General features: G+C 43.7%; 1 protein-coding gene across 1 annotated transcript in view; it reads right to left on the reverse strand.

Annotated features, from left to right (window-relative positions):
- Positions 1-26,209, reverse strand: part of RANBP9 (RAN binding protein 9) — a 136,258-nt gene that overhangs the window by 54,672 nt on the left and 55,377 nt on the right. The window contains exons 2-4 of the mRNA XM_082258188.1: positions 16,061-16,172; positions 5,560-5,612; positions 1,012-1,179 (exon numbers count right to left, since the gene is read on the reverse strand). Coding sequence (XP_082114314.1) covers positions 1,012-1,179; positions 5,560-5,612; positions 16,061-16,172 — 333 coding nt within the window. The remainder of the gene's footprint in view (positions 1-1,011; positions 1,180-5,559; positions 5,613-16,060; positions 16,173-26,209) is intronic.

Consider the following 26,209-nt stretch of genomic DNA (forward strand, 5'->3'; position numbering starts at 1 on the left):
GAACCTAAAGCAGAACTGAAGGCATTTTATCACAGATTGGAAGCAGGCGGGCTATTACTACAGAAGAGACTTGCAATACCTCTTCTGCAATAAAGTACACCAACATTCTTGCTCACAGTTTTCTGCAGCATGTAAACTGGTGCCAGCAAGCAACCCCTCACAGACTTTGGGCCATTAGATGGGAGGTAAGTATAGTCCTGCTTTGTTTTAAGGAATCCCGTCAACCCTCCCCCAGCAGAATTGCGGGAACTTTTTTCCCTCCACTTATTAAATTTTTGACCCCCTCTGCCTGCCGCCATTTTGGCCTAGGCCAGAATGATGCATCACTGATCCTGCATCCTCCTGGGATATTTACATCACATCTCCCAAGACATGGCAAAATCAGCACACAGAGCTGCTGTAGGGCAGGTTGGACGGCGGGCTTGGTGCATTATCAGAGCTGACTGCCTGCACCCAAAGGAGGCAGCAAGCTGAAGAGGACCAAAATGGTGCTACGGGACCCACTGTATGGCACCAAAACCACAGATCCCAATGGGACAACGCTTAGGTTTTGATAAGAGAATACAGAGGGGTACTTGTGAGTAGTACCACTTTATCTGTTGCTTTGCCCTACATGAGCAAAGGACAAGTTGATTTAACGTTTAACTGAACTTGTTTATCTGCACTGTGAAAATAAGGCACTGGTGCTTCCGACTGCTCAGGAGATTTTGAGTAAGATTTGCTATCATTACTGTGCTGCTCACCATTCTGCTTGCTGGAGACTTTGACAGGAGGAAACAAAGTCAAGCCTCTACTAAATAGGCCACTGCCACACAGAAACATTATGCAGAACAAGACATGGCAAATGAGTAATGGGGACGAATCAGCTGCAAGGAGACCACAGGCAGTGCTGGGAGTCTTTTGCTGTAAGCCTACCTGTTTGTGGGACAGGTTCAAGAGTTCAGTCCTTTGATTCAGAAAGTAAGTCTTTTTACAATAAGTAGAGAAAACAATATGATTTTTGTACATTACCTAGGCTGTGTCCATTTTTAGTGTAGAAACACGTATTGTCTATTAGATTCACACAGCATCCAATAACATCGCCTGTAGTGAATGTTGGGCCGTATGGCTGACCAGTTCCAGAGGAACAGAATGAATGTCCATCATCTCCATGATATCCATAAGAATGTTTATCCCAACCTTTTAGTTATGACAGAAAGGGAAAAAGAAGAGCAGGAGTAAATATGTTACAAAACACTAAAAATGCATATTGTATCTAGCTCTTTAGACTGGTTTTGCAATCCCCATAAAAATACAGCACTCTAATTTAGGATTATGTCAACAATACATCCATCTCATAAGACATAAGGTAGCAAAGACCTAAGATCTATGGGCAAGAAAGAAAAATACTCCCAAATTCGAGCATCTATTTGAATGAGCAGACAATTGCTAAGTTCGATAATGAATACCTGGGCCAGTGGAGGACAGGAGTTACTGCATAGATTATTTTTAAAACTGTTGAGAAATCACCCTCTGAGCCAACCCTGATGCTTCCAGATCCTGAACAATGCCAGAGATTGGGGTTCACTGAGCATGCAAAGTTCTCTTTTACATAGGGAAAATAATTACTCGCCTCTGTGCCCAGGTAGTCCATTCAATGCCATAGAAGAAAGCACCACATGTGGTCTAGTAGGTCTGGCAGGTTGCCAGCACTATGAAGGCTGTAATTGTGTTAAACCATGGCAGCATATACAGACTAAAATCTACATCTGAGGTCTAGTAATGGATTTTTGAAGATGATTGGGGATAAATATTAGAGGACACTAAAGAATTCCAGGTATGGATATCTTTACATAGTTACATTGATCCAACTTGGGCTAATGTAATTATGCCTTTACCATACCTGTGGAATCCCTCTAGAGCAGGGATATGCAAACTGTGGCCCTCCAGCTGTTGCAGAACTACAAGTCCAATGAGGCATAGCAAGACTCTGATAGCCACAAGCATGATACCCAGAGGCAGAGGCCTAATGAGACTCATAGTTTTGCAACAGCTGGAGGACCACAGTTTGCGTATCCCTGCTCTAGAGGATGGGAATCACTGTAGTAGGTTGCATGTTGAGCATTGTGAACAGCAGGTCAGCCGCTGGGCACGGGTGCCGTTCAGAGAATGCTTTCCGTTTGCCCAGAGAATGCATAGCATTCCCTGATTGGATGAGACGGAGAATGTGATGTAACCATCCTGCCGCTCCACCTTGTCAAAACCAGAGAACACTTTGCATTCATTAAGAGAATGAGAAGCAATCTCTGAATGATGCAGTGCCCTGCGGCCAACCTTCTGTGTTCACAATGCAGCTGGGCAGCCACTCAACATACAATCTACTACAGTGATTTTCAGCTTCTAGAGGGATCCCACAGGTATGGTATATGCATAAGTAAATTGGTCCAAACTAGACCAATGCAATTATGTAATAATACACTGCTCAAAAAAAGTTAAATTTGAAAAACACATCAGCTCTCAATGGGGAAAAATATCATGCTGGATATCTATACTGATATAGACTGGGTAATGTGTTAGGAACTAAAGGATGCCACATCGTTTGATGGAAATAAAAATTATCAACATACAGAGGGATTAATTCAAAAGACACCACAAAAGTCAAAGTGAAAAAATGATGCAGCAGGCTAGTTCATTTTGCTAAAATTTCATTGCAGTAACTCAAAAATATGGTACTCAGTAGTTTGTATGGCCCCCACATACTTGTATGCATGCCTGGCAACATTGGGGCATGCTCCTAATGAGAGGACGGATGGTGTCCTGGGGTATTTCCTCCCAGATCTGGACCAGGGCATTACTGAGCTTCAACCTGGTGGAGTCAGATGGACTGAAACATAATGTCCCAGAGGTGTTCTACTGGATTTAGGTCAGGTGAGCGTGGGAGCCGTTCAATGGTATCAATTCCTTCATCCTCCAGGAACTGGCTGCATACTCTCACCACATGAGGCCAGGAATTGTCATGCACCAGAAGGAACCCAGGACCCACTGCACCAGCGTAGGGTCTGACAATGGGTTGAAGGATTTCATCCTGATACCGAATGGCAGTCAAGGTGCCATTGTATAGCCTGTAGAGGTCTGTGCCTCCCTCCATGGGTATGCCTTCCCAGACGATCACTGACCCAGCAACAAACCAGTCATGCTGAACAATGTTACAGGCAGCATAACGTTCTCCACAACTTCTCCAGACCCTTTCACTTCTGTCACACGTGCTCAGGGTGAACCTGCTCTCACCTGTGAAAAAGCACAGGGCACCAGTGGTGGACCTGCCAATTCTGGTGTTCAATGGCAAATGCCAATCGAGCTCCAAGCTTCCAGGCAGTGAGCACAGGGCCCACTAGAGGACATTGGGCCCTCAGGATAAACTCATGAAGTCTGTTTCTGATTGTTTGGTTAGAGACATTCACACCAGTGGCCTGCTGGAGGTCATTTTGTAGGGCTCTGGCAGTGCTCATCCTGTTCCTCCTTGCACAAAAGGAGCAGATACAGGTCCTGACTAGGCAGAAAAAAAACTGAGTACCTATACCCCAAAGGATTGCCCATAGGCCAAGCCAGACTTTTTTTCTGCCTAGTGTTCTACTCCTGTAGGGGGCAGTATAAACCAATTGTTAAGAAGTTCAAGTGCTGTGTCCGTCAATGAACAAAATAGAAATTATGATTTTTACATGTAGGAAAGAAGTGGAAGAATAGGTCCGTTATAGAATTGGTTAAATACCACCAAAAAAGCTATTTTTGGATGATAGTCAGTCATTTTTTTACACAATGTGAGAGCACTAAAAGCAGAAAATTGGCCTTGTTAGGAAGAGGGTATAAGTGCCCAGTGGGTAAGTGGTTACGCGAAAATTGTAGTTATTCTTCATGACACAGATTTCAGTAAAAATGGGTTATTGGTTGAAATGTTCATTTAATTCCTTATTGGTCCCCAGATATCCAGGCAACACAACACATACTGTATCTTATCTATACATAGTTCTTAGCTTTGCTTTATCTATACTGGATATATACTAAAAGTGTGTGTTTGTTTTCAGCATTAATGTCAATATGACATTGAGCTCACATTGATGGTTAGGCTAACAGGAAGTGAAGTAGACAATTGCAAGCACCAGCCATGTACTACCTTCTCCATGTTTAACAACTCTGGAATCAAGGTAGCACTGCAATATATAATATGCGTACTCTCGCCACATGAGGCCAGGCATTGTCGTGCACCAGGAGGAACCCAGGACCCACTGCATGAGCGTAGGGTCTGACAATGGGTCCAAGGATTTCATCATGATACCTAATGGCAGTCAGGGTGCCATTGTATAGCCTGAAGAGGTCTGTGCGTCCCTCTATGGATATGCCTCCCCAGACCATTACTAGCCCACCACCAAACTGGTGATGCTGAACGATGGAGGTTACTGGCAGCCTAACGTTCTCCGTGCCTTCTCCAGACCCTTTCACATCTGTTACTTGCTCAGGGTGAACATGTTCACATCTGTGAAAAGCACAGGGTGCCAGTGGCGGACCTGCCAATTCTGGTGTTCAATGGCAAATGCCAATCGAGCTCTCGGCCGTGAGCACAGGGCACCCTCATGAAATCTGTTTCTGATTGTTTGGTCAGAGACATTCACACCAGTGGCCTGCTGGAGGTCATTTTGTAGGGCTCTGGCAGTGCTCATCCTGTTACTCCTTGCACAAAGGAGCAGACACCGGTCCTGTTGATGCGTTAAGGACATCCTACAACCCCGTCCAGCTCTCCTGGAGTAACTACTTGTCTCCTGGAATCTCCTCCATGCTCTTGAGACTATGCTGGGGGAGACAGCTCCCAGGTCCAGATCTGGGGGGAAATACCCCAGGACACCATCCGCCATCTCATTACGAGCATGCCCCCGACATTGGAGCCATACAAACTACTGAGTACCATTTTGAGCTGCTGCAATGAAATTTCAGCAAAAATGGACTAGCCTGCTGCATCATTTTTTCACTTTGATTTTTATTTGGGGGGGGGGGGGGGGTCTTTCAATTCAGTTCTTTGTAGGTTAATAATTTTCATTTCCATTAAACGATGTGGCATCTTTTCGTTCCTAACACATTACCCAGTCCATATCAGTATAGATATCCAGCATGATATTTTTCACCATTGAGATCTGTTGTGTTTTCAAAGTGTGCCTTTAACTTTTTTGAACAATGTAGTTTGCAAGTGCGTTTATCAAATTTTGGCATATTATTTTATATTTCTAGCACACTGTACTCTTTTTTTTTCTTTTGTTTCTCATTCTGCGATTCCTTTGCTTTTTCCAGCACAATAAGGTAACTATAACAGATTTTTGCGGTATGGATTAAAACTTTCTTTCTTTCATATACTGCATCATGCCCACTTACGCAGAACAAACTGTAATTTAGTACCAGGTTCTTTGAAGTTCACATTAATATTTTAAAAACATCATTCATGCTCTAGCTCCAGAACACGACAAGTTCTAAAGCAATGGAGCAACAAGTTTTAAAATAGGAATACCTCACAACAAAGCAATCTGTTGAACGTACCTGGTAATCTATTCAGATTTACGCCCTGTGTAGACAGCCCGATGCCCATATATCTGGAGACAAAAATAAAGAAGGTCAAAGAGTTTCTTTTGCAGCATACTTTGATGCGATAGGTCAGAACATTTTTTATTGCAGATCTAGAAACAAAAATAGCCTAGTCAAAATGTGTATTACTAAGCCTTGTATAAAACACACACACAATGACAAAGCATGTGCTAACTTTAAAATAAAAAACATATCACAGTTCATACAAATGTTTCACGATGGTATAAAACATCAAAAGTAACAATTATATTTTTATTTTACTAATTTATATAGTGTCAACACATTCCCAAACGCTTTAACTTGAGCACTGGACTTTGTTCCCTGACTAGTAGTTGTTATTCACATTCAACTGGACTTGTTCTGTAAATGATGATGTTTTACAGCCTCTCCAAGTCAATTCATCAGTTCAAGCGAGTGTCAGGAAAATACCCCATCATTTATATCTACACAGGTAGCACAGGCAACCTAATCCAATCACCATAGAAGGTATAGATGTTGATTAACCAAAAACAGGATGTGAGGTGTGAAGAAAGCTGTGGAACCTTGTTGTTCTAATACATAATCTCCTCCTTGGTGTCAGGAAGTCAGCATAGGTGTTAATTCTTTGAATTGATCTGCCTAAAAGTGTAAATTGTCAAACTGCCTGGGTAGAGATTTTACATTTGCATTATATGTGGAAGACACATGGTATTGAAGGCCCTCAACTCCACTCAGGAATGGTTGTTCCAGTTCAACGTAGGTGGCCTCTTGTGGACCATTTGGCTCCTCCAGTGCTCTTAGCTCCTCCCCCTTGCCAAGTATCCCCATAGCAATTTGCTTGCTATGGGAGCACTCGTGCATGCTCACTCTATGTTGCCCCAACTCCTTATCGCTAGCTGTGATTGACAGCAGCAGGAGCCAGCTGTGTCTAAGCCAATGAGGAGAGAAAGCCGAGACAGCCTCTGCACTCGTTGGCTTGAGATTGTGCTCAGGTAAGCATTTAGGGGGGCTGGGGAGCTGCTTGGAGAAGGTCTTTCCCCTAAGGCATAGAAGACATTAAAGCAGGAGTGGTCAAACTGCAGCCTGTGGGCCAAAAGTGGCCCTTGGAGCCCTCTGATGTGGCCCACAACTTCAAACCAGGGAAGTGCATGCCCATGCTCTGGGATCACAGGTCAGCAAGCCCAGACTGCACTCAACGAGTTGCCAATCCCCCATCCCAGGGCATCAGAGTTCATGGAGCCGGAACTGCATATGCCAATGCTTTCTCTGTAGCACCAACTCTTGTCCCAGGCAGAGTGATACAATGTGCACTCAGCCTTGGACCCTTTCTAGCAGCATGGAGAGCAATGCCAGTAGAAGCTAGAAGAGGAAAAAGGTCAGTGTATTAAACATCACATACACTGCACTTATGCAATCGACATATAAGCACTTGAAAAAAAATTGGTTATTAGGCAGCTTTCATACTGATCTGCAGGTGCTCCTGCAGCTTTACTGCGGGTTAGCTGCACTGTTTTTAATTTTGTTACCATGTCTGGCCATGTCATGTCAGTCTGTTGTTGCAAGAGGGACACAAACCTGGGGTCCAACTGGACCCCACAAAAAACAAGGGGGGGGGGGTCGCCCTCCTAGACGCTCCATAGAGGCTCGCCCAATAGGAAATAGCCACCATAAAAGGGACGCGCAGGCAGGGTATCTTGATGGTCCCACAGCGCTAAAAGGGGTAGGTGCCCTCCACAATAATGGCGGCTCAACCCCCCCCCCCCCCCGTTGCGCACCAGGAAAAACCCGGTCAGCAGGACCTCCAAACAAGCCCCTCTTCGGAGCATGTAACAGAAGCCAGCTCATAACCTCAAGGGGGTGGGGGGGGGGGGAGACCCACAGTGACCACCTCATTTTTAGAGGGCTGGGGGGGGGGGGGCCTGGGGGTCCCACTGTCCACCCCAGAACCCTCCAGGGGTAGAAGGGGGTAAGCTACTTACCATACCAGGAACAGGGTGGGCACCACTCCGGGCAGACCACCGCTCCATTGGGATGTGGGTGGCTGTCGGCCAGGAGGAACACTGCAAATCAGGCCTAGGCCAGGTCTTATGCATCCTTGCAAGACGTTTAACTCGCAGGCTAGCCCCCATCCAGTGGGGCTATGTCACGGGAGAACTAGAGCGGAGCGGAGGCCTGCGCGCGCTCCCTGGCCAGACTGGGGGAACCTTGTGGATCTAGATTATCAAAATAAAGAGATAGGAAAAAAATCAATTTAAAAAAGAAAAAAATTGCCAGGACCAGAGATCCAAGCAAGGAACTAGGTCCTTACTCCTGACTGGGCAGAAAAAAAAAAGTGCTTATAGCAGAGTGTGGGTATATACCCCCTGGGACTGCCCATAGGCATAGTCAAGCATTTTCCTGCCTAGTGTCCTACTTCTGTAGGCGGCAGTATAACCCAATAGTTAAGAAGAATCAGAAGCTGTGTTCGTCAATGAACGAAAAAGGAAAACACTGAAGGTTTAAAACTAGTTAAACTCGGTTAGCATTTATCAAAATGGTGGCAGCTTACATAATTACTAATGGACTATCCAAACTCATGTGAAGGAAGTACCACCCTGTCCCAGCATTTAATGCCCCTAAGAAAGTGCATTACCACCCTCTCCCCCCGTTTGTCCCAGCCACTTGTCAGACAATTGGTGGATATGCTGAGAATATTTAGCTGCATTCACACGCTCCCTATTCTATCACAGCATTGCTGAATGGAAGAGCATTCTAAGAAAAATAAATAAATAAAAAGCTATACAGATCTGAAAAAGGCATTTTTGAGCCTATGCGCATGAGCCCAAAGAGTCTTCGGAGATGAAAGTTTTGGTGTAAAATGAAGCTTCCCACAAATATGTCACACCCAAACACTCAGAAATAAATTAGAATTTTGACAAACAAAAATTTGTTTTTATAAAGAAAAACATAAAGCTAGTGCTTTGAGCCTAAATGCCAGATATAAACTAAAAAGTTGTCATCTGTAGTGCACAGTCATCTACAGAAATGCAGCAGGAACATATTATCAGGTTGACAGTGCAGTTCTGTCCTGTCCATCGAGTGATAACGTACAGTTTATTCCCATTCGTTTCCTGGAACCTCTCCACGAAGAAGCAGCCTAAATAACCATATTTTAAAAACACTGGTTTTATTTTTATTTTTTTTAACCACAAAGCAATGATTTATAGGAGTTTAATAAAAACAGATTTACATATTAAAAGGAGATCTATGGACACAATATACACATTCATTTTAGAACATCAGCATTGTAATAGCTATGCAAACAATTATTTTTGACAATCCAATATAAGCTTACCTAAAACTTCTCCTTTCATGTTGTGGGTTCTGCCTGTCTGTCTTTTTTTCACATCTTCCTGGGTTCTCTGCATGCTTTGCAGCTTCTCCTCTGTTGTTTACCTTCAATTTTGGGACTATGTGTCCCATGGTACCTTGCTGCCTGCAAATAGTGATTGCTGTACTGACTCCACCTCCTGAAAATCCTCATCTTCACAGGCTCTGTGAAATGTGTGACACCGCTGTGTCTACTCACAGGGCAGAGTAAATGCGTGTCACAGAAGTCAAGAAAGTAAATGTGTGGGGATGTTCACAAAGTACATTTACAAACTTCAAGATCATTTAGATTAAAAGTATAACTATAGGCAAAACCTTTTTTTTTTCCATTTTGGATTGAGTAAGGGAGGGTTATAACTGCTGTCCGATTTATATTTCGCCATCTGTGTCCCATTGCAGGGAATTCTCTTCACTTCCTGTCCCATAGCCAAAACAGGAACTGAGAGGAAATCCATTCTTTTAGAGAAAATCCCGGGTGCTGAAGAGATGCTGAAAGGTAGAGCTGTGCACTGCATATGTAGAGTGTTAGCTGGGTCTTGGACAGCAAATCTTAGGTATTTTTGATGGCTCTTTTCCTTTATCGGCACATGTAAATATGCAGAAAGGTAGAGCTGTGCGAATAAACTCCTGTTTTTTCTTCTGGTGGTATGTGGCAAATCACTTTTTGTTTTAGTAGGTTCTCTAGTGCAGATAAAAAAGCCTCTGCATGGTCTGTGCCTTTTGGGAGTTTCGTCAGCAGGTACTTGGTTTGGGGACGAGTGGAAAACTATCGAGCAACCTTCTGCTATCGTACAAATGACAAATCCGTTTCTTGTGATCTTCCTCCACTGAAGAGCAAATGTCGCCAATCTGCCCCCCCAACTGGAGACCATCATTGCTTTTTGTTTCTTGGAATGGAAGGCTTGAGGATAAAGTCTCCCTTGCCTTTTTTGTTTTGTTGTGTCCAGCGCTTCCTTGGTCCCTTTTCTTTATTAAATCTCCTGGACTGACGAAAGGGCGCTTTCCGCTGCTTCTTTTTGGTTTGAGGAAACCCTTTATTTTTGGCTGTGGTTCTGTCTAGAACCGTTTCCAAGTCCGGTCTGAACAGAAAATCGCCTGTAAACACATGATGGATCTGATGAAGAGGGTTCTCCCTTGAAACGCGTCAGCCCCATCACGAGTCCTCCTGCTTTACCAAACAGCATCTTTGTCTTGGAGGTCTCCTGATTGCAAAAGGAATCTTTTCTTTTATGCTTACTTTCAGCATATGCTTGTGAGTATAATGTATGGCATGCTTTTATTTTCCAATAAATATCTTGTGATATTGCACTAGGTCGGTGTGCCCTTCTCTTGTTTTCTATGTTTTCAGTCCATATGGATACCCATCGTCCTGAGAGGACAGCAAGAACCTAAGTGTCAGCAATATAGCCGTCCCTTGAACACAGCACTTGAGCACAGGAGAGTTTACTTGTTTTTTACCTTGGAGCTGTCCTGACAAGCAGGATCTGCAGGGCAGGGTGGAGAAGTATCCGACATTGTCAGCCTCAGAAAAAAAAAAACCTGCATAGGGGCTTTTTACTGCTTCCTGCTGCAGCTCAAGCCCCGCCCCCAGCTAATCCCATGCAGGTTGGTGGAAATACCTGCACTGCCATCTGCTTTCCTTGTGTGTCGCTTTAGGGGAGAGAGTCTATCTGCCTCCCCCCCCCCCCGTTTTTCCCCTTTTTCTTTTTGGTTTCTTGTTTTTTTAAAAATCAAGCCGTGTGCCCGTAAATGACAAAAGCGGAAGGGCCCCCACTCTGTCGTCCAGCTCAGGGGCTTTTGCCTTCACCAAGATGACTGCAGACCGAAAGTGCTGCGGGGCTCCGGAATAAGGATGCTACCCACCGCCATCTTGCTCCTCCATCAGCGTGGATCGGATGTTCTGAGATAAGGCTGTCGACCAGAGTGATAGCTCATGGTCAGCTGGAGCCCTTGAGATGCCGGTGACTGAACAGCTGGCTTGAGTCCAGGTGCAGTGGTCTTTTGGGGGAATGCCATCAACATTTTAGTGCAGCTGGGGGGATGGTTGCATACACCTCAGTAGGGGGCCAGCTTTCGCCGAGTTGCTGCCCCTGACCTGCACAAACTAAAGTCTGCTGAGCTGGATGGGAGGCTGCCCAGGGAGTCCCCTGCAATTAGCACAGAGACTGGAGAAAAAAAAACATCTGCAGCTCCTGTGGACCTGGAAGAAACCCAATCAAACTGAGGCACACAGGTGTGACCGACTTTATTTTAATGGTGGACTATTGCGTTTCCTGTTTCAGGTAGGAGGAGCCTATCTCTAAGATGCTGCCCTGAAAGACGATTAGAGAAAAAAGTTTTGACTTTAGTTATTCTTTAAGGGCCCAATTACAGTGGCCAAGTCGCAGAGCATTCGGTGCGAACTGGCGCTCCAGCCACTCTACATTGCTGGCTGGCTAGGGGGCAGTGTGGTACACCATTCAGCACGCCGTATCATCCCCCTTTTTTTTTTCTTGTGCAACCTATATTTGAAGTGTACAGAACATACACTTCATTAACTGTAATGTCAAGCAGAGCGATGCGTGATATTGCAGGCCTTAAAGAAGAAGTTCAATTTTTGAGTGGAACTCCACTTTAAGATGCACAAGAGACCATCTCCTTTATGAGTCATAAATGTAAATTGTTCATGGGCAAGCTTCTACCCATGAGATGGAGATGTGGCTACCCTTTTTGTCTAAAGCAGGGGTGGGGAACCTTTTTTCTGCCAAGGACCATTTGGATTTTTGTAACATCATTTGGGGGGCGTACAAAAAAAATGTATGCATAAATGTAATAGGCATTGCTTTGCGGCAAAAAACGCTGTAAAAAATTGCGTGACTTTGAGGTCACAAAAGTGTGAAAGGGGCCTTCAGTAATCAAGGTATAGTGTGCCCCCTTTCAATGCAGACTGACCACAGCATGCCCCCTTTTAATGCAGACTGACCACAGCGTGCCCCCTTTCAATGCAGACTGACCACAGCGTGCCCCCTTACAATGCAGACTGACCACAGCGTGCCCCCTTACAATGCAGACTGACCACAGCGTGCCCCCTTACAATGCAGACTGACCACAACGTGCCCACTTTCAAGGCAGACTGACCACAGCGTGCCCCCTTTCAAGGCAGACTGACCACAGAGTGCCCCCTTTCAAGGCAGACTGACCACAGCGTGCCCCCTTTCAAGGCAGACTGACCACAGCGTGCCCCCTTTCAAGGCAGACTGACCACAGCGTGCCCCCTTTCAAGGCAGACTGACCACAGCGTGCCCCCTTTCAAGGCAGACTGACCACAGCGTGCCCCCTTTCAAGGCAGACTGACCACAGCGTGCCCCCTTACAAGGCAGACTGACCACAGCGTGCCCCCTTACAAGGCAGACTGACCACAGCGTGCCCCCTTACAAGGCAGACTGACCACAGCGTGCCCCCTTCAATGCAGACTGACCACAATGCAGAGATCATCGTGCCCCCTTCAATGCAGACTGACCACAATGCAGAGATCATCGTGCCCCCTTACAATGCAGACTGACCACAATGCAGAGATCATCGTGCCCCCTTCAATGCAGACTGACCACAATGCAGAGATCATCGTGCCCCCTTCAATGCAGAGTGAACAGCGTGCCAAGCCCCCCAGACCAGTGCACTTGACTTACCCTGTTGTAGCGGCGGCTTCCTCTCTTCAGTCCCTGCGTCTCTTCGAGTCCTCCCGCGTCCCGCCTCCTCCTCGGCCAATGGCATTGGCCAAGGAGGAGAAGGATCCGTAAGACAATAGCAAATTTTCATTCGCTATTGTCACACAAATGGGCAGGTTCGAGGCACACTGCTCTGCGTCCCGGGTCCACCCTTTTCGGAGACTCACAGTGTCAGGGCAGAGCCATTGGCTCCTTCTGACACAGTGGCACGGGGGGGCGGACGCAACCATTGTGCGGGTCGGACGTAATGATCGTGCGGGCCGCAGGTTCCCCACCCCTGGTCTAAAGTCACGGCATCTATCTCCCATATTTTCTTAGTTCCCAACATATGTAATCGCAAATGGTGACTTTTGTGAGAATTGAACTTTAGCTCTGCCAAAAAAGCCTTTATTAGATTATTTAGATTGTTGTTTTATATAAGGAAAAAATTGTTCTCCACTAAACAACAGATGACATTCCATATGAAGCATGGAAACAATTGGTGAGCTCTGTGCTCCCTTATTACTGAATCACCTATAAGGCTAGAGGGTGCTATGAGAAATTTACAAAAATTTGGGGTGAATAGGTGGAATGTTTTAAATAAGGCTTTTTAGATATCATAGACCTATGTTCTCCTTTGATTACCTAGATTTTTCTTTTCTAATAATGTGGTGGATGGTAAGGATAAGGCTTAAACCCTTCTCCCTCCTCCTTTCTTGGGTCCATATGGAACTCTAACACAGCTTCTTTGGTTTCTCCTGAAATTGCACTGTTGCCCTTTGTACAATTATTGCTTTTCTCTCTCTTCTTTGAGGCGTATAGGATGTACTGCTCATTTATATGTTTAAATATAATTCATTGTACTCATTCCATGTCTATACAGGCTTGCATACCTGTACTGTTTTTGTCACGTTGTTTGTTATACCCAATGTGTACCATTCCATATGTACATGTACCTATATCATATTTATGAATAAAGTGAAAAAAAAAAAAAAAAAAAAGTCAGGCTTTTTTAACCACTTTAGGACCGCGCACGGTAATACTACTGCGGCAGTGCGGCACGATACCGCTCAGCCACGTAGTATTAAAGTGATGCGAGATCCCGGCTCCAGAGCGCGCTCCCGCGCGCCGCGGGTCCCGATCCCGATGGCATTCGGTAGGGAACCGATCAATCATCAGATACTGACCAATGATTTTTGGTCAGTGTCTGTAGATCGGTCCCCACCAATGGCAATCTGTCCCCTGTCTGTGTAATGTAAACACAGACAGGGGAAGTGATGTCACTGTCCCTCCTGAAGTCCTTTCGGTTCCAGGAGAGAGACAGAGACACACCAAAAACGTGAGTTTCCACCAACACTACACTGACACACCTCACATAGGCACATTTAACCCCTTCATCACCTCTGATCACCCCCAAACCCCACACAGTGAACACTATATACAGTGGTATACAGATATTTTACTGATCACTGTATAAGTGTCACTTGTGAGCGTAGTTTGCGCCTGCGTTAGGCCCAAATAGGGTTAGGGTACCCGCCACCTATCCCCTAATAAAGTTTTTACCCCTTGATCAGCCCCAGTTAACCCCTTCACTACCTATTACTCTGTGCACTAAATACAGTATATAGGTAAATACTGATCACTGTATTTAGTGTCACTAGTGACCCTAATTTGCGCTTGCGCTAAGCCCATATAGGGTTAGGGCACCCGCCACCTATTCCCTAATAAACTTTTAACCGCTTGATCTTCCCCAGTTAACCCCTTCACTCCATATAAAACAGTGCACTAATATATACAGTATATCAGATAACTACTGATCACTGTATTTAGTGTCACTGGTGACCCTAATTTGCGCTTGCGCTAGGCCCGAATAGGTTTAGGCCACCCGCCATCTATCCTCTATAAAGGTTTAACCCCTTGATCTCCCCCAGTTTAACCCCTTCACTTCCCTGTCACAGTGTTGGGTAGTGAGGAGTAAAATCAAAAATTTACGCCATTAGAAAACCTAAAGATGGAGATTGATTTTCGGGGTCCCGTACACAGCTAGGCTCCCAAAAAGTCTCACATATGTGGTATCCCTGTACTCAGGAGAAGCAGCAGAATATATTTTGGGGTGTAATTACACATATACCCATGGCATGTGTGAGAAATTTATCTTTTAGTGACAACTTTGTGTTAAAAAAAAAAAATTTTTTTTTTTTATTCATTTTTCAAACACCTGTGACAAAAAAATTAAATATTCAATGAGCTCAACATGCCTCTCAGAACATTCCTTAGGATGTCTACTTTCCAAAAAGTGGTAATTTGGGGGGGTCTTGTACTGCCCTGCCATTTTAGCACTTCATGAATTGAGATAGGCAGTCAGAAATTAAAGCTGCGTAAAATTTCAGTATTTACACCATAGTTTGTAGACGCTATAACTTTTGCGCAAACCAATAAAAATACGCTCATTGAATTTTTTTTTGTCAAAGACATGTAGCTAAATATATTTTGGCCAAAAAAAATGACATAAATTGAGTATATTGGATATTTTTTAAAAGACAAAGTTGAAAATGTCATTTTTTTGCAAAATTTTCGCTCTTTTTTTATTAATATCGCAAAAAATAAAAAGCGCAGAGGTGATCAAATACCACCAAAAGAAAGCTCTGTTTGTGGGAAAAAAAGGACGTAAATTTCGTTTGGGTACCACATTGCATGACCGCACAATTGTCAGTTAAAGTCGCACAGTGCCGAAGCACAAAAAGGGGTCTGGACGGAAGACAGCAAAATCCTCCGGTTGTAAAGTGGTTAAGGAGGGATCACTAATGGCAGCACATATGTTTTTGTTTTTTTTTTTTTAAATGATAAGTTTCCATTAAAAAGTGGTCATGTGCTGTCCTCTTGAAAAAATTTGTGAAAAGATAGAAATTTAATTAAAAAAAGAAATAAATAAAAATCTGAGTTCTTGTCTAATTCACTCTTTAAAATTTGCCACATGTCCTTTAATTAAAATTAAAGGGGAACTTTTGTGCTTATAATTAAGCATTGCAAACAGGCAGGATTTTTAATGCAGAAGAGTTTCTTACCTGCCTGTCTGCCGCTGTACACGGAGCTGTGCATGTGCAGCTCAGTGCACAGTTTGGCAATACCAGGATGACTGAACTCCTGCGCTGACATCCCCTTAGCCCAGGTAATTAAAACAGGCGGAGATTGATACCCGGGGGTTCCCCAGCCGAAGAGGACTGTGGCCAGCAGGGACTGTGGCCAGCAGGGAGCCCCAGGACACTGCAGCGCTAGAGTAAAGGCGCATATGGGTCCACTTTAAACACCATATTTGCAGCTAAGTTTTCAAAAAAATCTTGTCTCAAATATGATTAAAACACTTTTGTATGAGCAGAGTTGTTAGAATACAACCAGTAAAATAAAGTAAAAAAATAAATACATACCCGTCTCTTCCTTTACTAATAATTTTCACTTCAAAATAGTATATCCCACAAGCCGCTGGGATAGGGTGTGTTGCCCGCACCGAAGCAGCATCTCTTGATGTTTTGCCATGTCCTGTGAAAAAAAAAAAAAAACAAGTTTTAATGGGTTAAATATTAGGTTTTCATGTTCCCATCAATTCCTTAAAGTGGCTGTTTAAAATAGATCTTACAGAAACTTTTCAAGTCAGCCGGGGAGCCAGTGCGTGTGTCAGGCGACTCCGATTGCCGCCTGACACCCTCGATCTATCCCCGCTGACAGAGAAGGACAGACGGCTGATGTAAACACAGCCGTCTGTCCTTCTCCCTGCAATGATCACAGTGACCATGTGATCCTGCTATATAGGATTGCATGTCTCTGATCATCTCACAAGCCCAACTCCCCCACAGTAAGAATTACTCCCCTAGGCTTACATTTAACCCCTTGATCACCAATAGAATTAACCCCTTCCCTGCCAATGGCATTATTCCAGTAACTGCATATTTTTAGCACTGATTACTGTAGTAATGTCACTGGTACCCCCAAAAGTGTCAAAAATGTCAGTTAGGGGTCCGATCTGTCCGCTGCAATGTTTCAGTCCTGCAACAAATTGCAGATCGCCGCTATTACTAGTAAAAAAAAAAAAAAAAAAAAACAATAAAAATGACATAAATATTTCCTGTAGTTAGTAGACGCAATAACTTTTGCGCAAACCAATCAAAATACGCTTATTGCGATTTTTTAACCAAAAATATGTAGCAGAAAACAAATTGGCCTAAAATGTTAAAACATTTTAATTTTTTAATTTTTTTTTGGGAACGTTCTATAGCAGAATATGAAAAATATTGTTTTTTTTTTCAAAATTGTCACTCTGTTTGTTTATAGCGCAAAAAAAAAAAAAAAAAAAAAAAAAAAAAAAAAAAAAAAAAAATCGCACGGGTGATCAATTACCACCAAAAGAAAGCTCTATTTGTGGAAAAAAAAAATGGATGTCAGTTTTATTTGGGTATAGCATCGCATGACTGCGCAATTGTCCGTTAAAGTAATGTAGTGCCGAATCGCAAATTAGGGCCTGGTCATTAAGCCGCAAAATCTTCCGGTCTTAAAGTGGTTAAACTCAGGTTAAGACTCAAGTTAGAGATTTGTGTATTTTATCCAAACCAAATATCTTCTTTTATTTTTACTTTTAGGTGCAGAATTTCCCTATGACTGCTCTGGTATAAACTATTTTTAATGTCATTCTGGAACTCTGGTAGTAAGAAAATGTACTGAAATAGAGTGAATTGAAACCTAACGATTTAACAATATTCCATATATTATTAGGTCTTGAAATTCTGCCCAAAAAAAAAAAAAAAAAAAAGTGTACATGTAGCAAGGAACTCCCAGAGTCAGATTACATGGGTTTCTGTGGGTTGGCAGTTCCACTGTATAAAGAAACAGTCACTCCCATTTCACTATTGCTCAACAGTCAAATCCAGCTGGAACTTTTCACCTTGTGATTCCAGACTCAAATGGAATTATAAAGTGTCGGCTTACCATGTAGAAGGAACAGAAGTTGGCAGTGTGTCACTTCTATGTATGAGTCAGTGCATGCAATCACACATTTCCTTGCCTTTTTAAGACCATTGGGTCTTTTTACCAGGCCTAGAGTACTGGGAAACATCATGGTTTTATATTCCCAACTGCATAACAACTTCCTCCTTTCCTACAAAAAAACATATTTCTTTGACGCAGATGATCTTACAAAAGAAAAAAAAAATGAAATAAACTACAACTATCTTATCTGCCAACATATACTCATATTTTGTTGTTTTTTTTTTGTTCATTTTTTTCCAGGCTGTGTGCCAGATTTTAACGTGATTAATTAGGATCATATGACCAAACAATGCACAAAATTCTATTATAAACTTCAGAAAAATGAAGAAGTATTTTCTTTTAGTACACAAGAGGTTTAGCAAAGAAAGCAAAAATGAAATGGGGTCCCACCCATACCAGTTTGGCAAGTGATATTTTGATTCCCAGCCGAAAGACTAAGAGAAAGGGAAAACACATCTTCACAATTTTTGCCAATTTAGAATGCAAATTAAAAAAAAAAAAAAAAAATAGCAATAGCATTCCAAATGTTGGGCAAATTACACAGCACAGTGCTCGTACTGTGTAATTTGGCCTCCTGTATGACCTAAAATCTGGCTGATCCTGCCAGGTTCTGCCCTTCCCTCTGTAAACTGACCACGGTGTATCATGGCTGCTGAGCCCTGAAACCGTGGTCAGATTATGTGCCTCAGTCAGCCGCAGCTCTCCTGTCCTCTGTGCTCCTCTCCCCCCTCCCTCCCTGCCTGTCTGCTCTGTGTCATGTGCCCTCCCCTCTTGATGCTGAAATTACTTTAATATATCTTATATAATCCTGCGTGTTTCCTAATGATAGGTGCTCCTGTCTGTGTTTTTTGAAAAAATTCTGGCTATAACTGATTTCAGAGCTCTGCTCGGCATTTATGTGACCGACCGGCGCTCTCCTCCAGACTGACGTCCGCAGGGGAATCTCTGCCCCTCCTGCTTCAGCTGTCAGATGGGGAGGGGAGAGGAGAGAGACGGCTGGTCATGTGAGTGCCAAGTAGCGTTCTAAAATCAGGTATAGCCAGCATTTTTTTTATAAAACAGAGACAGGAGCACCTATCATTAGGAAACACAGGATTATATGAATTTATCACAGTGGGTTAACAACCACTTTTAGGCTCCGTTTCCACTATCGCGGCTACGAAGTCGTGCTACTTCTAGCGCGACTTCGTAGTGAAAGTTGTTTGCGGCTTTCAGTGCGACTTGTCCCTCATTATAGAGGGAAGTCGCACTGAAGTCGGCCCAAAAGTAGTGCACGAACTACTTTTGAAGTCGCCGCAACACAAGTCGCGGCAGTGAGAACCGGCCACATTGAAATGAATGGCTTTTGACTTGCTGTGCAACTTGACATGTGTCAAGTCGCAATAGTGGAAACCGGGCCTAAAGGATAAATTATATTTAAGCTACTAAGTCAAGGCTTGAGAGTTTTAAAAGCAACACAAAAGCACAACAGGGAAATGTCTATATAGTGTGAGACCATGAAATACTTTAGCATTAATGAGCATGTACAGTCTTAAATATTTTTTTTAAATATACATATAAAAAGAAAGACTTTTTTTTCTTATAGTTCTATGTACACAGAGCAGCTATATTTGCCAGTTACATATTCAACTTCCTGCTTTGCAGTACTACACAATGCTTGCATTTTACAACTTCTTACAAAGCCCACAGCCTCGTACACATTCCTTGTTTTTTTTTGTTCAACCCAGCAGGCTGAACGAAAAGAAACTGCCAGCTCAGGTCAGAGCCGCTGAACTAACTATGCAATGTTAGTACAGCAATTTCCCATGTTGAGCTATTGTGTTCTGACAACGCCTGGTACACACGATGAGAATATCAGACAAATGATTCTTTTTTTTTTTTTTTTTTGCATGTTAGTCTTATATCAAAAACAAATAGGTTACCAGAGTTACGAAAAGAAGATAGAATATAACTTCTCACGATGATGTAATCTATTGTATTGTAAAGTATTCTTTAGTTTCTGAGCATGCGTGGTCTTGGTCACTTGATTTTTTTACGGACAAATACTGTGCCGATTAAACGAAAATGGTTAGTTCTGTTATCTACAAGAAAAAGTTTTGTGCTCATCTCTTCTGATAATTTTGTATGAATTGTCATGATCAGCTCTCGAAAGCTGTGAACCAACATTTAGATCATGGGTGTCCAACCTTTTGGCTTCTCTGGGCCACATTGAGTGTAGAGAAATTTTCTCGGGCCGCATATAAAATATATACTAAAGTTAAGGTATATAAGTAATAAAACGCTGCTGCGCCCTTCCCGCGCTGCCCCCCCCCCCCCCCCAGCAATAATTTAACACAACTAGTGGATGATCCCCTCCGAGGCTGCCTCTGCCTACAGTTAGTTGGAAACCTCTGTGGCTGTGCCCCCAACTCGACTTCCTTCCTCCCCAGCAAAAAAAAAAAAAAAAATTGTCAGGGGGCAGTGGGCCGCATTGCCTGTGGTTCCGGGCCGCATGCGGCCCCCGGGCCACAGGTTGGACATGCCCGATTTAGAGGATTGCTCCGAAAGATGTATTTTTCATCAGATCTTCCCATCGTTTGCACTAGGCATTGCTGCTTCTGTTGCATTGTTTGTACAGATCCTCTCTAAGTAACACAATATCCAAGAATACATAAACATTGCGAGCCTCCTGCTCTTATATGTAAATGAAATCCAAGCTCATGGATAAGAAATTAAAGAAAGAGCAATGGCAAGTTTGAGGCCACTAGGACAGGTTAAAAGGTCCGAGAACTATGGAATGGCAATACTGGCAATGGAGACACATTATAAGTGTAAGAATTGGGCATTTGGCAGAATTTACTCAAATAAACCAATATATTTAGGGCAAAATAATGTATGCTAGGTCTAGGTCCCCCCCCCCCACCCTTATAACTGTGAAGGCCCTCTGTTCTTGCACGGTACTAGAGGGCACTCATAAGCATGACTGTTATATTAGGCCCTGTTCACAACTGAGAGTTTTTCAGCTTGTAAAACGCTCCTCTCTGAAGTCTCAAAACGCCCAACAAGCTAAAACCCAATCCATTCAATGGCCCCTATTCACATATTCGAGTTTTATAACCTGAAGCTCAAAAAAGTACATGAGCTTCTTTTTTGGCAGATTACAAGCGTTTTTGGTTAGATGTCAATGCCTGCCTCCAAACAACTGCAAAAATCACCTGTAAAAACGCCAGAAAAATGCTAAAAAAAAAACCATCTGATAAACGCCCAAAAAACACCTGAAAATGTTACGCTCAGGTGTGAATCGAGCCTAAGGGATCTGGATGCTCCACCTTTAGGGAGTCTCTAGGGAATGGCCTTTTAGTCCTGTATTTTTTTCCTGTTGGGTGAGAATTTTTCCTTTGGACCCTGTCTGTCTCAGATGCAAGTCTGCCATGGCTACTCCGGCACCCTTACTCCCTCCCCCAAGGTTCCCTGGACTACCTTACAACTATACTGGAAGGATTTGTATGCCGGCTGGAACAGGCTCTCACAAATAAAAGCAGTCAAAAAGCAACCCCAACCCCCCCTTTCCCCCGAAAAACAGTCACCTGTAAAACCCCTTGGCATGAATTATGCTTAGTCAGGTAGAGAGAATGAGGCTTCCACCTCGATACTTAAGCCCCGTACACACGTACCGATTGTCGGCCGTAAATATTCGGCCGACGACTGATTGGCCGATTGTAGGCTTGTTAGTATGATGCTTCCGACAGCCGACAGCGTATTTTCTGCCGAACAGAATCTGTCGTGCAAGCATTAAAATTTTTGTTGGCCATAACGGCCGATTGTTCGCCAGTCAGTACAGATTTCGTCCGACAGACAGCAGATTAGCACGACTGGGCATGCTCAGAGAAGAAAAAAAAGACAAGGAAAGTTAACCATCACATGACATCACTTCTGCAGTCGGCTGTTGTTGGCCGACAAAATTCGTGTGCAGTCTTTTGCAGTTTTCAACAGACACGACAGCCCTGGACAAAAGACGGCCGATCGTTCGGCCGACGATCGGTACGTGTGTACGGGGCATTATGCCCTGTACACACGTACCGATCGTCGGCCGTAAATATTCGGCCGACTACCGATCGGCCGATTGTAGGCTTGTTAGTATGATGCTTCCAACAGCCGACAGCCCATTTTCGGCCGAACAGAATCTGTCGTGCAGGCATTAAAATTTTAGTTGGCCAACACCAGAACGGCCGATTGTTCGCCAGTCAGTACAGATTTCGGCCGACAGACAGCAGATTTGCAAGACTGGGCATGCTCAGAAAAGAAAAAAGACAAGGAAAGTTAACCATCACATGACATCACTTCTGCAGTCGGCTGTTGTTGGCCGACAAAATTCGTGGGCAGTCTTTTGCAGTTTTCAACCGACACAACAGCCCTGGACAAAAGACGGCCGATCGTTCGGCCGACGATCGGTACGTGTGTACAGGGCTTTACACAGGACAAGAAATTAGTCTCAGCTTTTATTAAACCTGTACAAACTCCTAAAAGAAGAAAAAAAAAGGGACCTTTGTGACTTCTGCTCTGTTCAGTATCTACAAGCCCAAAGCACTCTAATACGGATTCCCTTATTCTATTTTTGATACTTCACTTACAAAGAATGGGAATTCCTGGCCATTCTGCTAGAACCTTTGTCTTACCAAAAGGCGATTCTCTATTCATTATCTTTTGAAAGAGCATTTGCTTTAAATATTACTTCTCCTGATGTAGACCCTCCAGTGCCCAGACTGAACAAGGCTACAGTGAATCCGCCAGAAGAAATATAGTTCCTTCAAAACACCCTATGGACAGAAAAGGTGAAATCTGTCAAAGGTCCATGTACTTTGTCAGTGGATTGGGACTTGGTGTCCCCTGTTTATGGTGAGCTGATAAGACATATCTTTTCAAGGTCTTCAATGTGTGTGTGTGTGTGCTCGTTATATTGCTTATTGCAGGTCCCTTGACCTCCAAGGTTTCTGGCTCAGCGGTTGGTATTTAAAAACTCCTTCGACTCAAGTGATGGTCGATGGACCAGCCCACTACAAAAGCCAATGGATTCATGGGTGATTTTATATTTGGTGCGATACTGGATATGATCATTATAATTCTCACTGGAGGAAAGAGCACATACCTATTCACAGCTGGAAAAAAGTAGAGAACCTCTCCACAAACCAGGTCCTCCTTTTCAGCTCAAAAATGGCTTTTCTGCTCTGCTGATACCTCGGAAAAAGGTTCCAAGTGTCCTTGGCCAAAAAAGTCAGCCAATCTCACAGAAAAGGCTCTTCATGAAGGCTTGCCCCTATCTACTCAAGGTGGGGGACAACTGGGCTTGTTTGCAGATCCCTGTATTTTTCATGTCTCAGGAAATTTGGTCTACAAGCTGATGGTTTGGTGCTAAAAAAATAACTTCATTACAATCCGTCAGACAGACTCTTTCTATCCAATCACCACCTATCTCTGTCACCTCTCCGCAACCTTTAGCTGGCTGTCAAGAAGTTATTTTAAATAGGGAGCAATTGTTCCCGTTCCAGTCTTCAGATTTAAATTTATTCAAATCTAGTCATGGTACCCAAGGACAAGGTTCACCCAATCCTGGACCTCAAGTCAATGAATGCCTTTGTGAAAGTCCAAAAGGTATATTCAAAGTTCATTCATATGTTGTAGGTATCACTGCACCAGGAGGGACTTCTGGCATTACTGCATGTCCCAATTTGTCCACTCTAACATTTTCTGCGTTTCTTAGTAGGATCTGAACATTTCCAGCTTTGTGGCCCTGATGTTCAACTTTGCATCAGCCTCTTGAGTTTATACCAAAATACTGACTCCATTTCTAGGCTTGCTAGGACAGGATGGAATGTCCATTGTCAGTTACATGGAAGACCTCTTTCTACAGATTTATGCCTTGCACTGAAAGTCAACTGAAAAGCACACTCTACATTTTGAAGGAGTTGAGCCGGATATTGAATCTGAGGAAGTCGTCATTGACTCCATTTTTTCACCTGGAGTATCTGAGCCTCGTTCTGGGCATTCAGACCAGTGTTTCTTCAACCAAATAAAGTCTGGAAGCTCAAAGTCCAAATTCTGGAAGCTCTGAGTCAGAGGATACAAATCTTCATGTAGACCTTGGGCCCTGTGGTCTCCTCATTCAATGCAGTTTTGTATGAGAAACATCACACGCAAATTCTTCAGTAGGAGATTCTGACCAAAGTTGACAAGTCCACTTCATTAGTGCACAGACAAACCAAGTTGAGGCTCTGATCCCCATTGTTTTTAGCTGGGAAGTAGTTTCTACCACTGCACTGGAAGACAAAACAATTGGCAATCTCAGCGGCTGGGGAAGGGGTGACAGGACAGCTGTCAGTAAAGGGGGAATTTCAGTTACCAATCAATGTCCTGGAACTGCACACAAACGGTGTTTCCAACACTGGGCCAATCTTCTACTGAGTCATACCATAGGAGTTCAGTCTGACGGTGCCACAACAGTGGCATATGTCAATCATTATGGAACAAACAGCCAGCCAATCAAGGTATCCCACATCATATGTTGGGCGGAGCTCCAGCTCTATCAGCACTATACATTCTTGGACTAGACAATTGGCAAGCAGACTGCTTACATTAAAAAAGTCTAGATAAAGGAGAGTTGCCTTTGCATCTGGAGGCTTCCCTGAAGATCTGACAAGTGAGGAACAGTGCTTGACAAGCAAATTTACTAGGCATGCAGAGGGAGGGGATGTGCCAGTTAGACAGCTGTGCCTGTGCTCCTAAACATTCACTCAGTTCCTCTGCTCCACCCCCCATCCATGTCTCTAATCTCTGACAGTCAGCTGATTTTGCCCTCCCAGTGAACCAACTTCATTGGTTGCTAGGATGGCAGGCGCCATGAGACATTACAACAACATGCAAATCATTGGATGTAGACTGTCTAGGCCGCTAGTTCCATGGAAACACGACGCCTGGAGGCCCAGTCACCCACATGCTAGAGAATATAGGAAGCTAGAATCAGCTCGCCTTGAAACAGAGGGGATAGAACAGGGGAATTGGGTGCCTGTTCTTAGGAGAACAGGCAAAGCTCTGTTGTGAATTCCACCAATTAATCTAGAAAGAAGCCAATAGTCACTTTTATTGAACATGGGGGCAGTGGCACTAGCAGCTAAGCTCTGTCACCATAGGATTTAAACTTGGTACAGTAGTTTCACAAAAATCTCCTTCCGACTATTCAGGAACTTCCTATATTACCGCGCTCACAAAATGTGCCTTCTTTGGTGGCCATCACCTTGGCCTTCTGGGTTTTTGGAGCCTGTGGCCTTGTCTTGTAAGCATCCTTTTACAAAAAGGACAAGGCGGTTTTTGTCCCAGACTTTTTTTTTTTCTTGTTCAAAGTGTGGTCTTACGTTCATCTTAATGAGGAGATCATTCTTCCCTTTTTGTCCCTGGCTGGGGCATCCCAAAAAGAGATGGCGCTTTGTTACTTGGATGTTGTTAGGGCTGTGCAAGTTTAACTTGCTGCTACAGACTTTTTTTTTTTTTTTTTTTTCAAAAACAAGGGTTCTCTTTTTGTACTCATGAAATGTCAATGGGAAGCTCAGGTGGCCGCCTCAGCCCCTATTTATAGATGGATTAGACAAACTATTGTTCAGACCCACACCATTAAGAGCCAGGTGCCTCCCTTTCCTGCCTTGGCCCACTCTAGAGCAGTTATGTCCTGGTCATCAGTCCATAGTTTCACAAAGTTGGATTTTGCTGGATCTGTGAATGTTTGCTTTGGTTGCAAAGTCCTACAGCGAGGTAGTAGAAATGTTCCTGGTTTGGCACATCCCAAGATCTTCTATATCTACAGTACATATCCTTTACTGAACAGATGAGAAAATAGGAATTTTTGTGTTTTCTAGGGCTAAAACAACTAATCGAGATACTAAATGACAATTGATCATTTTCAACTATTTTCATTAATTGATTAGTTGGTAAGCCAATTAGTTGGCCTGCATACAGACCGCCATATTTGTTTACATATCAGGCAACACAGTGCAGCCCACATACAGCTCAGTGCGCTGTACATACATGCCAGTAGGTGCCTGAGATTTTGTGAACGCATGAAGAGCAATGCCTTCGTAGGACATATAGTTTTGGACAGAAGCAGGAAGTTCTATAAAGTGATTTTAAAGGCAGATTTTTCATCCAGTTTACTTGCCTAATCCTGATCTTGATCCAGCCCTGTGCCTGAGAGCAGCAGCACCGCTCTCTCCCTCCTCACAAGACTCAGATGCAGCAGTGGGAGCCATTGGCTTCTGCTGCTGTCAATCACAGCCTGTGAGGAGGGAGAAGTTGGCAGGGCCGAGCCACACTGTGTGTCAACAGAAGCACACAATGCAATTACAGATTGAGCCCACATAAGTACACCTCATAGCAACAGCTTGCTTTGGGGGCACTCTGAAGGCAGGAGGAGCCAGAAGCGCTGGCATGGGACCGCAGAAGTAGATCGGGGCTGTTCTGTGCAAAACCATTGCACAGAGCAGATTAGTATATGTTCATTACATAAAAAAAAA

Source organism: Pelophylax lessonae, assembly GCF_965119305.1.
Source record: "Pelophylax lessonae genome assembly, chromosome: 5".
NCBI lineage: Eukaryota > Metazoa > Chordata > Amphibia > Anura > Ranidae > Pelophylax > Pelophylax lessonae.